Here is a 13609-nt window from a genome sequence, read left to right on the forward strand (position 1 = left end):
CTATATTCCATTGATACGGCAAGCCGGCCTGCTGTGCCCTCCGGACCTTCGAGGAATTTGAAACCTGCGACTGCATTCCCAATCCAAATAATATAATCCCTCGAAACCCAAGAAACCTTGCCAATCTTGTGTTTGGCGATATAAGCTTTCCGCCCAGTAGCGGATCTCATGGAGGACGTGGCGAATTTATCAGGAGGTCATCCTTCAACCTTATTGTCGGCTCCCTCCAGCGTCTCTTCTTCCTCTGCTCAGGTTTCCACCGACCCTCAGTCACCTACAAATCACCGAAGACGCTATACCGGCTCTTCTATTCCTCTTCGACCCGACGGTCCTCTTCCACCGGTACTCTCTAATGGATTTACTCCGGTAGCAGCACCATCTATTATCGGACCAGGAGGATTTGAGTCGGTGGATCGATTTCGGTCGAATTTTGGGTATCCTTCGCAGTACAGTGGGGCTGCTGGTTCGCAAAACCAACGTCAGGGACGACCTGCAGGTCTCAGACATTCGAGTCCGCACAACCACCAAAGACGTCAATCACGATCATCCGATAGGGATGTTTTCCAGCCCGAGCTTGGAGGATTTCTGAATTCAAGCTGGAGCAGCAACAATTCTGTACGATTGGCAAATTCCTCTCTAGGTCCTCGTCATAGTATAGCGAACCTACAGGCGAACAATAAATCTGAGGTTATGTTGCCAGCTCAACCACCTTCCTCCAGACCACAATACCGGAACCAACGATCGAGTTACACAATGTCGAACTCCATGCCGTCTACTCCACGCCATCCTCGAACACGACACGACGCTGGGAAGTCCCGTTCTCCATCCCCTACCCCCTTTACCCTCGACTCTCCTCGTTCGGCAGCGTCCGACCCCAGCACCCACCCTACAATACGTTCTAGATGCCAGTATGAAAGCGGATTGGTTCTACAACGTAGAAGGATACAATACTCGATAGGGAGCGATCCTTTGCCGGAACAGAAGCCGCCGAAAGATTCCTTGTCGACTGAAGATGAGAAAAAGCTTACGGCTGACCTGGAAAATCTATACTCCGAACTTCTTCCCTCAGAAGAGAGCAACGAAAGAAGACGGAAATTCCTTGAAAAGCTTGAGAAACTGTTGAACGACGAATGGCCCGGTCATGAGATAAAAGTTCGGCCTTTTGGCTCCACGGAGAATAGACTCTGCTCGACGGATTCGGATGGTATTGCTCTTTCGATAGATTCCGACTAATTTCATATGGCTAACTAGTTTTTGTTATTTAGTTGATGTCTGCATCGTAACGGATTTCAAGGACCTTGAAAATGTCTGCTTGTTGGCAAAAGTTCTAGGAAAACGTGGGAATACCAGTATCCACCGACACGTAATATGGGAAACTAACAATTGGTGAATATTAGATCGCATGGAGCGTATCGTCTGTGTTCAGAATGCGAAGGTGCCCATCGTCAGAATATGGGATCCAGAGTATAAGGTACAATGCGACATGAACGTCAACAACACGCTTGCTCTGGAGAACACAAGGATGGTCAAGACCTACGTTGATATTGATCCGCGAGTCCAGCGCCTAGCAATGATCATTAAGTACTGGGCAAAGCAGAGAATATTGAACGACGCTGGTAGGTCCTCCTTTTGAAGCCCCCCCGCAAAAAAAAAGAAAAAAAAATTCCTTTGGCGAGATATCTAATTATTATTCCAAACAGCTGGCGGAGGAACGCTTTCATCCTATACCTGGATTTGCATGATTGTTAGTTTTCTTCAAACACGAGAACCGCCAATACTACCGTCGCTACACCAACGTGAGCATAAAAAACGGCCACCGCAGAACGGGGTGGACGTATCGTTCGATGATGATATCGAAGCCCTCCGCGATTTCGGTAAGGCAAATACCGAGAGTTTAGGATCTCTTTTATTCAACTTTTTTAAGAGATATGGATATGAAATCGATTTTGAAAAGAGTGTTATTTCGATTCGTATGGGGAGGCTCATCTCAAAGACCGAGAAGAAGTGGGATGCCTTGCTTGGGAACCGGTTATGTGTGGAGGAGCCTTTCAGTATTGCAAGAAATCTAAGCAATGGAGCCGACGACAATGCAGTTCGAGGGATCCATGAAGAGTTTAGAAGGGCATTCAAGCTGTTGGCTGAAGCACCTCCAAACCTCACAGCTTGGAGTGAGGAATATATCTTCCCTAAGGAAGAGTTACCTAGTGCTTCGGATTTCGTCAAACCAGCGTCCCGGCCTATTCAGATGACCAGGAGTAATTCCGCTAACAAAGGGAGATCGAATGACAACGGAAGAGCGAGAAACAGGCATTTTGGCGGCTATCCCAATCCTCGGAATGGTACATTCAATAGTCGTAGAGCGTCTAGCGGATCTACATTTTCCAATACCAACCTACCAATAACGGCGCATTTGCTAAATGGGCCAGGAGGGTATCAGTTTGTGCCGAATCCAGATGGAACGTTCTCCTACCCTACTGTGGAGACACTTTCCAAGCCCATAATAGACGTTCAACACGCTTATAGACAGAACGTAATTGCACGTCAGAATCTTCTTAATACGCTGGCTCAAACTACGGCAGCTACCCAAGCGATGAACGCACACGCATTGAATGTTCAGGCGAATAGCCAATTGGATGCGATTACAAAACAGCAGCAACACCAGGCGCAGACTAACCTTCTGGCGGCCCAGGCTCAGTATCAAGCCTTTGGCTATCCCACATACTTGTTGTACCCACCGACGCTTCTCTACCTCCCCAATGCAATAAATGACTACAGCGCGAATATTGCAGCGGCAGCGACAGCTCAGCAAACCAGTCTCGATCAACGACTGAACCGAACGAAAAACCTCCAACCTGGCGGGCCGAGATCACGCTCGCAACCTGCACCGCACATAGATCCAGGCACAAGACAAGTACCCAGCGTTTTTCACCCTGAATCTATTGCAGATAGTCAAGATTTGGGAGGTAGTGAGAGCATAGCTACGGCTTCTAGTACATCTGAGCAGCCACATACACCTGAGTCGCATACAGGAGAAGACAGCTTTGGGGACTACTATGGTTACTATTACCCTGGCCAGGACGTCACGGCTGGCGCTACGCCTGATCTATTTGTCAATCAAAAGGACGTAGTAGAACACCAGGAACGGCTCTCAAAGGATAAGATGGCTCCATCCAAATTTAGCGACCATCGACGGCCGTCCCAGCCGCCCTCCCCGATCACAACTGCCAATCATTCAAGATTTGCCCAGAATCAAGACGCCATTTGGTCATCTTCGGAAGGCGATGGTGAAAGGTCCATATCACAAGATTCGTTCGATGAAGAACCGAGACAACGTGGCCCGGTCATTGTGAACGGTTCTGCTAGCAGTGTCCCAGTGACCCCGCCATTTGACAACGATGATTCCCCGCAAGTTAGTGTACATGGAGACTCTCCGCCCGGAGAAAGCATGTACTCTAACCCGACTGGGTTCTCGGATGCCTACATTAATCCGTATACTGGGCATCAAATACCATTCCCGTCATTCTTGCATTTTCCTTCCCCATATCCTACGATGCCTATAGCGAACTTCGACCCTCATAACGGCCAAAAGCTAAGACACCGTCAAGCAACGCAGCAGCAACAACAGCAACAGCAGCAATATGGACGGCAACGTGAAGTTGAACAGGCTACATCCACGTTAAGAAACGCTGACCAGAGGCAGCCGCACCTTGACCTTGCTACCCCGAACCATACCCAACCGGTCCGAGAGACGAAACAGACATCTCCAACAAAGGATAAGCGAGGCACTACAAGTAGCTCCAATGATGTTCAAGCCAACCCAAAACAGACTGGGAACGCACTCGCTTCAAATTGGAAGAATTCCTCGCCGAAAAACGGTTCTGGCAAAAAAGCGAAGCAACCTGGTAGCGAAGCCGATAACTCGTCGGAGGACGGGAATACAACTGCCAAACAAACAGCGCCGACGAACCATTCGAGTAGGTCAGGAACAGTGCGGGCAAAATCAATGGTGGATGCCATCCAGGCTATCACTAAGTCTGCTAGCACGGCCGGCCAAAATTCCACTCCCCACAACTCTAAGTCAAGCTCGACATCTTCTACCTCTACTAAGCCAGACGACAGCCCCATACCAGCGAACCAGAGCCAAAACAATACTCATTCTAAGCAGAAGGAGTGGAATAAGAACTCTCATAAGCGAAAGGGTGGTAATAAGAAGAAGCGAGCTACAGCAAACACAGATACAGCGATCGCTACTGGAGACGACCGCAAAGGTGGATAGATACACGAAGGTGGTACTATGAACATGATTACGTCGTATAGCTCAACTGTATGAGTTTATGATCATGCTTCTAATGATTTGACATGCAATATTGCTTTTGCGTCTTTTTTATTTTCCGTTTCTACACATGCTTTCTTCTTTTCTGAGCGATTTTTTAGATCGATTATCATTTTTACGGCAACCTCTACCTTCCTCGTCAGGTCTCGATTCGCATCCTCCCTTTTTAGCGACCCTGGCCCGGTATATATGTCAGTTATTTTCGACATTCGAGAGGAAGGAACAAGCGATATGAAGATTCGTGGTATGAAGGGGACGCTATGTCTTTGTGCTGAGGCGTTTAACCGGGGAGATTTTCCGATTGCATCGAAAAAGTTTTTTTTTTCAAAAAGAGAGATCTATAGAAGGAGCAGAATGTTTTCCGGTTGTTTTGGCGGCGTCTGTGATACCGATATCCACCACCCGATCATACCCTATCCCTTTCCCGCCACCCCTTCCTATTATCGGTACCAACCTGCTCTTCAACTCAACCTTTCCCCAGTGGTAGGATGGAAACAGTACATATATGATATGCCATAAGGCGATAGTGGAGGGCAAGGTTGAAATGAACCTTAATCCCTTTGGCTCCGGCACTCGGTTGTTTTTCGTATTCAGCAAGTCTTTTTTACTAAGTTGCATCGCCATTTTTTGCTTGCTCGTATACTACACATAGCTCGGCCGTTTTGTACTTAGTCACTCTTCTTCAGCATTAAACACCCCGGGGCAGTGCTCTTCTCCACATAACCCCACGTTTTCACCCCTCGCACATTCTTGATACGTTGCCTTTCCCCTTACACCTGTTTGCTGCTTTTGTCTGTTTATGTTCTCCTTTCTCATCATAGTTTGTGTGCTCAAAAGGATAGCGGATTGTTTTTTTTATAGGTTGTTCTGTTTTCTTCATAATTGCATGCAAGCCTTTACTCGTAACTTTTAGTTTCCTTTTTTCTTCCTTCGATTCATGTATATTCTGCGATTCTAACAAATATCTTTCCCCCCTTCTGCCTTTTGATGCATTTCAATGCCCCGTTTTTACTCATTCCGACCCTTTCTCCAGTCTTGAAATCGGCTGTACCGAGATTCTTCTTTTCTTTTTGTCTTTCTTCCTACTTGCGGAGAAAATTGTCTGTAATATCCCCTCTTCTTCTTTTTACATCACGGTCATCGTTATTGTTACCATCGCACTAAAACCTGTTAAATAAATGATATCCCCCCCTTCGTCATTCTACGTCACAGCAGCCTTTGGATGTGAGTTTTGAGATTTTGAAATTCTGCATCATGTATTCTTTTTTCCCCCTGTTATTATTACTCAAAGGTGGAGAGAGAGAGAGAGAGAGAAGGAGGAAGAGATAATCGATGAAAACAAGAGAAAGATATTGATAGCGAAAGAAAAGAAATGGAGAAAAAATTACATACATATTGGATCAAGAATATATAGATACGAACAGATACATCTTCTAGGGCGCCTTTTTTTGCTTTCGGAGAGCGGGGGTACATTTGGATTTTCTAATTCTTTTCTTATATTCTTTCTTTCTCATACAAACAAAAAAAAAGGGTAAAATATATATATAAATGGAGGGGAATACTGGTGTCTTGGATCTTTTGGTTTTGCATGCATTCGCGATGGTACGTCAGGATATATACTTAGCTTTATCTTGATGTCGTCTCCTGTGTATTTTTATAGAGGGTTTATATATCGAACAAATTGATCATCATATCGAGAAAGAAAGTTTTAGTAAAATGATGACCATAATATGTTCTGTTGGCTATTAATTGACGATGCTGTTTTAAATCTTCATATTCGTACGGTTTTGGCACCTTTTGCAGGATCCTAGGGTGATAATGCTTTTGTCCTTGTTCTTGGTGGTCCTCGTATATAGGGTATCAAAGTATGTACAAACTGCCTATGAATATTTTCAATCTTGCTGCTCGGGAGTAGCTTCCTCGGCTGAAGCTTGGTAGTCTTGAACAGGTTGATCAACCTTAGCCTCAGTACGCTTCTGTATCCTTTCAGGCACTCTCAGATCCTCCAGCCTATTGCCTTTCCCTAACATTTCCAGAATAAATTCACTATTCCTCTCCTTTATACCCCGTTTTCGTTCCATCATCTCTTCACATCGTCTTACATTCTCCGCCATCGATGTCTTCTCCGTATCCGCCCAGTCCAATGCAAACGCCGCCAAAGGCATCTTCTTTTCTTCTTTCAAAACCTTCATGAACTCTTGGTCAACATCCATGTTCCTTCCTATCACATGGTCCGTAATCCAACGTACACCTCTCTCGTCTCGTAATGACATATACGCTTTCAATAATATCGTCAAAGCTACTATATCAAATTTTGTCTTTCTACCCCATTCCGATGATGCCACTGCTCGCATTATGTCTACAATCTTTTGGTATTGTTTTCGATTATATAGAACGGAAATGCTGACCATGAGAGGGTGATGTGGGTTCTTTAGGTCATGTTTATGATAGAACCCGTATATTTCCGCTAGGATCTTTTCCGTAGGTGGTGTTAAGAGTATTGGGCTCAGTTTCGATTTAACCTTTGAGGCCCGATAGCCGTACGCAGCGGACAAAAAGGACCACGCGGATTCGGAGAGGGCGGTGTGGATTTCCAACCCATGTTTTGCGGATAATTCGAGGATTTGATTGAGAGTCTGAGATTTTGCTCGGTTGTGATTGAATTTTAGTTGCGTTTTTTCATCTGCCGTGGCTTTTGGAGGGTAGTTTGGACGGGCAGGGAGGAGCAAGACGGATTTTAGGGCTAGGACAAGAAGGTGCTGACTTGGTCGAAGGGATTGAGAAATGTATGCCTGAAATATCTTGAGGGACTCGAGAGGTTGGAGTTCACGGATGTGAGCGATCATACGGAGGGATGTTGTGTCTTTGGTGTATGTATCGGCATCTTTGCGGACTACCTTGGTGGTTGTTTTTGAGGATGTATTTGCGAGAATGTTTGAGACGATGAGTTCATGAGTGTTAGCTGTATTTGGGATGGCGGAGTCCTTGATGACAGCAAGGAGGCGCCGAAGGACGGGTGGACAGGCATCACCGCTATTGTCGATTTTGGAGATTAAGGTATTAATGAAAACCTCAGATGGAGGGTGGTTGGATTCTTCCATTTGTTTGAGGAGGTTCTCAAGCTCGGATTCGATGGCCTCGAAAGGGGATTTGTCGAGGATGGATTTGAGTAAGATACACCAGGTAGCCGCATCCGCTTCTACTTGAAACTTGTCTCTTAATTTATGTATCTCTTCTAGACTGATTTCGGGTTTGTTGGAAGCACCGTCGAGGAGAGCATTCATGGTGAATCTTGTGATAGCTAGTCCCTTTTCTCGGCAAACTTGCAGCAAAGGTTCAATACTCTCCCATTGGCCGTACTTGGCAGTGGCGGAGATGATACCATTGTACGTCTCTGCGTCGGGGGTGTGTCCAGCGTCCTGCATTTTGAAGACCCATTCGGATGCCAGATCTAGCCTTCCATTATCGACACAGCCCCTTATGAATATCGAGAAGTGTATACTTTGAGAGGAAGGAAAGAAGCCTTCCACCAATTCAAATGTCCTCTTAAGAACGCTAAGCTCTACCCTTAGTCGACGAATACCTTCGAGGAGGGTTTGAGTCAGCCGGGCTCCGAATCCGGTGGCAGTGTCCTTTGCCATTTGGACGAAGTATATGGCTGCTTCTACTTTGTTCCTAGCGAGGAGAAGTTTGAGCTGCGTAACCATCATATCTTCTGAAGGCTTACGTCCGGTCTTGTATTTTTCCGTTATAGCCTGGGCTGTTGCTACTCTCCCTAGCTTTCGATACGCTGTGGCAGATGATATTATACTTTGCATACTTAATTCCGGATCATACGCTTTAGCGTATAGAGCAGATGCAAATTTCCGGTATTGATCTTCCTTTGCTCCCTCTTGAGGAACATTTAAGACAGTGGGTCCCTTGCATTTCAATGGGCGAGTGTTAGGGCGTTTTAGGAAGTCACAGATACGATACTCTAGATTCCGGTTGTCTTCGTCTATAGTTGTCGTAAAATGCTTAGCTTGAAGCTGATCGAGGAACGGTGTGGTATTGTTTCTCCTGGCCTCGGCTTGAAGTCGGCCGGCATTCGCAAGTTGGACCTGCCATTGTTTCCCAATTTTCGGCTTCCGGGTCTTGTTTGGAGCTGGAAGAGGTTGTGATAGAAGTGTCGAAGATTGTGATTGGCTAGCACTTGTGTGTATTGCTCTCGCCTCCGCTCTTGTGTCCGTATGTATCCCTCTACTACTGGAGACCTGATGGCTGGTGTTTTGTGGAAGAATAGAGGCTACCGGCCGTCGGCGATTCCGCCCTATAATACTCGTATCTTCGTAGTCTAATCTCAACTCCGGCTGCCGGCCTTGTAGTCCGAGCACTACTCTATTCGCTGCCTTCTCTTCCCTCTGAGATATCCCACAGACGTCTGCTTCGCCTCTTTCCTTCCATCTAGCACTTCGGGCGCCATTGCAAGTCTGAAGAGGCCATAAACCCATCTGCCGGAGCTCCTCGAGTTCCTTGAGGTCGGCATTACAAGCTGGGAGTGCAGTATATGGCCGGTTATCGACAATGGACCTTAGATACCGGAGTGCCCTGTGAGAAGGGGCTTTGAGGTTCAAGGCATGTTCCCGAAGCGCACGGGTCGTTTGAGTCTCCCGGGCCATCTCAAGGTAGTGGCCGCGGGAGAGACTATGGAAGTATCATTTGATATAATTTAAGGCGCCTGGACAGCCCTAGGCCGACAATTGAGGTCTGATTGTCGATTTGTGATAGCTTTGGGGCCGGTTTTCGGAGTCGTTAATTGTGGTCTGATATCTTGAAGCCTTAGTTTTCGGTTGTGTTGAATTTGATGTTTCGATGCTGCTCACGTGACATCAAGGCATCTTATTTCGCACCACGCGATGCTCTCTCTTCCCTTTCTTCATCGCGTTTCCACCTCAGGTAAGCAGCCTATCTATCTCGCGCCTTCAAAAATCGCAATTCTGAAGCCCAGATGCTAATATAATACTCACAGATAATGAAATCCGAATTCCTTGAACAACCAACCGTTTTTCGATGACGATATTTAGAGAGCACATGACTCTTGGCCCTCCTTTACACGAGGCGTCAATTGCGGCCTTCGTTAGGCTTTGCTACAACCAATATGGGTGAATCATAGAACGGAAATCGTAGAATGACGGCTTGGGTCCACTTCTTGGAACGAATGGATGGAAGTGTCTAGTTGGATATGTGTGTCGACGTTTATGAATGGGTGATATCGTTGGTTTAAAGGGTATCTTCGTCGGTGGAGTTTGGTGCTTTGGATTGGTCTTGATCAAGGGCTCCAAGGACGATAATCATGGCTCGAGTCGAAGACGCGCCGGCGGTCTCTTACCGTGTCAGTGCTGCTTGTCTATGCCGACCCTTTTTCATTTTACAGTTTTCAATCGGAAGAAGCCTCAAGGTGTGTATTTTCCCCTTTGACTAAATGAGTAACTTGAAGCTACGATGCTAATCAATGAGTTAGGCATTTACAATCCCGAGTATTTAACGTTCGTACATCTATGTTGATACGTCTTATCGCCATCTTTGGACTCCCAAGTAGTATCTGTCATTCGACCTATATGTTGACCTTGTGATGAAGACAAGCCAATGTTGAACGACTTTATCGGATCCTCATTCTTATGGGGCGAAGATAAGGGCGAGGCCAACCTGGATAGATATACATATCCGTGTGTTCGCCATGATGACTGTTAGAGAGCTAATCTGAAGGTCTTTTGTTTTTCCCCTTCTCACAATGATAAGTAATATAACCCTCTTTTTTAAATTCCTCGAGGTTTCTTCTTTTATTAAGAGAAGCTTTGTGGGATTTGGCCTGGTGATGATTTCAAGTCCAAAACTTGGCTAAGTTCGAGATGGTTTGGAGTAAGATATTTGGATTCAGTTCACACTAGTTCAAATCTTACTTCAGCCAGCTATGAAAATAAAACGAGAGCTATGGTCTGAAGGTCGTTTCTATCTTATGCGGTTGTGTCTTTCATTTGACGCCGTTTCCGAACATCTTTACCCCCAATTATCCGTCCTTCTGTCTCCCCGGTTTTATTAGCACTTAACTAGTACTTAGACCCCCATGTATATTGTACCGTTGATTTCTCGCACATGTCCGACTCAGCTTGAATATTTCCGATTTAAATATCCGAGCGGGCATTCGGGACCTATTTCTGATCCGTCCTCTACTTCAACTTCTACATTTCATGGTGTCCATGTATTTCTAATCGCGCTGTCGGGTCTATCTTGAACCGAAAATTAATATACAACCAATTGAAGTTCCAATCGATCCCAAAGAAGCGGGACGGCAAAGATTAGCCGGGATCTTGCATAGGTGTTTTTAGGCCTGTCTTAATTGATGATGTACTTGGTTCAAACTTGCCCCCCTCATCGGCCCAGAGCTTCTTCCCAAGCTGGCCGAAGTCTTAAGCTAGATCATGGACCGTTGGTGGGCAATTCTGCCGGCCGAAAACCGTTAAGTCCTCTGCGGATTTCTAAGCCGGCTTAAGCTTGGTATTAATTTCAGCGAAAGGTTTAGCACAGTTTCCAGTACGAAGCGGACGCCTTGCTCTTTTCTCCCACGTTCCCAACGTTTACATCTTTCTCAGGCCTTTTTAATTCTAAAACTTTCGACCGACCGCATATCACTCTATCTAAAAGCCTACTTCAAGGCGCTGCCAGTATAGTCGGAGCTCGCGATGATAAGGATATTATAAAACTGTGTCGCTCTGGAGTTGAAATAGACGGAGCTGCACAGGGTCTGATCCCGCCCTGCCGGTCAAATCGAAATCAAATCTAAACTTATAATTAATTCCACTATATTTTTGTTATCGGACAGTGTCCTGCAGGCCCCGAGTCACATTCCTCGCATCAGGCTGCCACCGCTGAGTTTATAGCTTATCGATTATCCTGATATTAGCTCCATACTCCGACAGAGCTAGCTATATAACTGGTTCGAGCGTACTGCACTACCGATCCGGATCTCAACATCGGGGAAGTCGCAGCTCGCAGTTCAAACCCCTGTTAACATCCTGGACAACACAACGGCCATTGCCTGATCCAACATTACAATATGGATTCTCAGGCTGAAGGTCCTGAAGGACGTTTACTACGACAAGGTCAAAATGAAGGAGAAGGGGATGAGTTTCGGAGGAATATTAACAGGGAGAGCGAGGATGTTGACGGCATCGAATCACAATCAAGGCCATTGCTTACACCTGTGGAAACACATACAACGATCAACTCCGACAATGAAGACGGCGAAGAACCAAAGGACGGTGTGAAATGGTGGAAGCGGCCGAGTGTACAGCCTTCTCGACATAACCATGATGCTCACGAAAGGGTTGTTAACTAACTGAAACGGGCCTGTTGTTAGATACTAATATTATTACCACCCTTCGTATTATATGCAATGGCTCTTGGAGCGTAAGTTGTCTATCTACGGCTCGCGGCGCTGCGCTCTCCGCAGTATGGGGATGCGCGCGCTCCAGCGGGGTCACAAGGCTAATGGTTATCATGGTTACACAGGGCTGCGGTACCTCGTGTCAATATGGTATTTGCACTTATATGTCAAGACTATCTCAATCGGAAGGAACGGGAAGCGACAAATGGAGATTTTACACCGATAAGGCTAGTTCTTGGGGCAGATAACCCGGAGTGCGAGATTCCCGAGGTACGTTCTATGGATCATCCATCGAGATAACTAGCTTGAAGACCAGGAAGGCTTACACTGCCTGATAAAGATTGGGGCCCGAGCTGCCACATTTACATTATACATGAATATCATTACAGGGATATTAAGTTAGTCTCTCGAATTCGTGCACTACGTATGGAAATAATTAATTGTTCATTAGGTGCGATAACGTCGCCTCGTCTTGGTCAATACTCCGACCGGATCGGCCGTCGAATGTTTTTAATCCTTGGTTCATTCGGCGCTTGCTTGTGTGAAGTAACTTTGATCCTTTGCCTGAAATACCCCGATTATTTCAGCTACTGGTTTCTACTTCTCGCCAGTGCCTTTGAGGGGATTGTTGGAGCTTTCACACTCATTCTTGCATTGGTACATTCTTATGCATCAGATTGTACATCCTTTGCGAAGCGTTCTTCGGCATTCTCGCTCTTCCATGGGTTTTTGTTCCTTGGGATAGCAATTGGACCCGCAATTGGAGGGTTTGTTATAGAGAAAACAGATGACATAGCCGTTGTGTTCTACGGCGTGATAGGAGTTCATGCGGTATTTATATCGTATATACTATTCATCTTGCCCGAGTCATTATCGAAAGAGAAGATGGAATTGGCAAACGAGAAGTTTGCGGAAGAAAGGAGGAAATCTGCAGGCTCGGTTAGTTGGCTACAGAGCGTCATGGGGGTCGTCAACGTCTTTAAGCCACTAAATGTGCTGTGGCCGGAGGAAGGGGGCAACTTAACAAAGATACGAACGAACATGATATTACTTGCAGCAATCGATTTTGTCATGTTTGGTGTAGGGTTCGGTTCGATGACGGTCATACTCTTATACTCAAAGGTTTGTCCGGGCCATAACCGTTCTTCGCCAGCAATTCGGATAACTTGCTAATTTTTTCCTTTTCATTTCTTTTGCAAAGGTTGAATTCCATTGGACCACGAAGTTCGCTTCCTACTTCACCAGTTTCGTCAATGCCTCTCGAGTGATCGGTCTATTTGTTATTCTTCCATTGCTCACTCGCTTCTTCCGCAAGAAGCCGCGACCAGGGGATCCAGTCGGTGGATGCGACAATCTAGACACCCTGATAATCCGAGGTGCTCTATCGATGGAGGTTCTTGGAACTCTCTTCTTCGTTGTTGCCCGCGACTCACCGTTGTTTATGGCGGGTGGCCTCATAGCTTCGTTCGGAGGCTTAGGGTCACCGACAATTCAAAGTTCCCTGACAAAACATTCGCCGTCTGAGAAAACTGGTCAATTGCTGGGAGTTATTGCCTTACTGCATTCACTGGCTAGAGTTATTGGGCCGACTGCGTTTAATGGGATCTATTCGAAGACAGCGAAGACATATCCGCAATCAGTATTTGTAGTGCTCGTGGTTTTGTTCATGATTGCTTGGTTGGGTGCATGGTTTATTACGCCATATGTTGCGGTGGATGGGGTAGGAGATGAAGTTGTTGAGAGGTTGTTTGCAGATGAAAGAGGGGAGTTAGATGAGAGCGAGCCTCTAGTGGGGAGAAATTAGAGAATGTATCCTGTACGAGATTGGATTCGAGGCTCGCATCGGACTAGGA

At 46.1% G+C, this 13609-nt stretch overlaps 3 protein-coding genes across 3 annotated transcripts; 2 read left to right on the forward strand and 1 right to left on the reverse strand.

The window, feature by feature from the left end:
* Positions 1 to 168: 168 nt before the first annotated feature.
* Positions 169 to 4276, forward strand: AOL_s00078g371 (uncharacterized protein; the record flags this gene model as incomplete). The annotated part of the gene is made up of 4 exons (XM_011123634.1): positions 169 to 1204; positions 1266 to 1337; positions 1398 to 1616; positions 1701 to 4276. 4 exons carry the CDS (start codon positions 169 to 171, stop codon positions 4274 to 4276), a joined length of 3903 nt encoding a protein of 1300 aa, XP_011121936.1.
* A 1949-nt stretch (positions 4277 to 6225) lies between these two features.
* Positions 6226 to 8991, reverse strand: AOL_s00078g372 (uncharacterized protein; the record flags this gene model as incomplete). Its single annotated transcript, XM_011123635.1, has 1 exon — positions 6226 to 8991. One exon carries the CDS (start codon positions 8989 to 8991, stop codon positions 6226 to 6228), a length of 2766 nt encoding a protein of 921 aa, XP_011121937.1.
* Positions 8992 to 11426: 2435 nt separating this feature from the next.
* AOL_s00078g373 (uncharacterized protein) lies at positions 11427 to 13560 on the forward strand (the record flags this gene model as incomplete). Its single annotated transcript, XM_011123636.1, has 6 exons — positions 11427 to 11657; positions 11730 to 11779; positions 11882 to 12026; positions 12097 to 12154; positions 12208 to 12878; positions 12958 to 13560. 6 exons carry the CDS (start codon positions 11427 to 11429, stop codon positions 13558 to 13560), a joined length of 1758 nt encoding a protein of 585 aa, XP_011121938.1.
* Between the last annotated feature and the right edge of the window lie 49 nt (positions 13561 to 13609).

Source organism: Orbilia oligospora (assembly GCF_000225545.1).
Source record: "Orbilia oligospora ATCC 24927 unplaced genomic scaffold scaffold00078, whole genome shotgun sequence".
NCBI lineage: Eukaryota > Fungi > Ascomycota > Orbiliomycetes > Orbiliales > Orbiliaceae > Orbilia > Orbilia oligospora.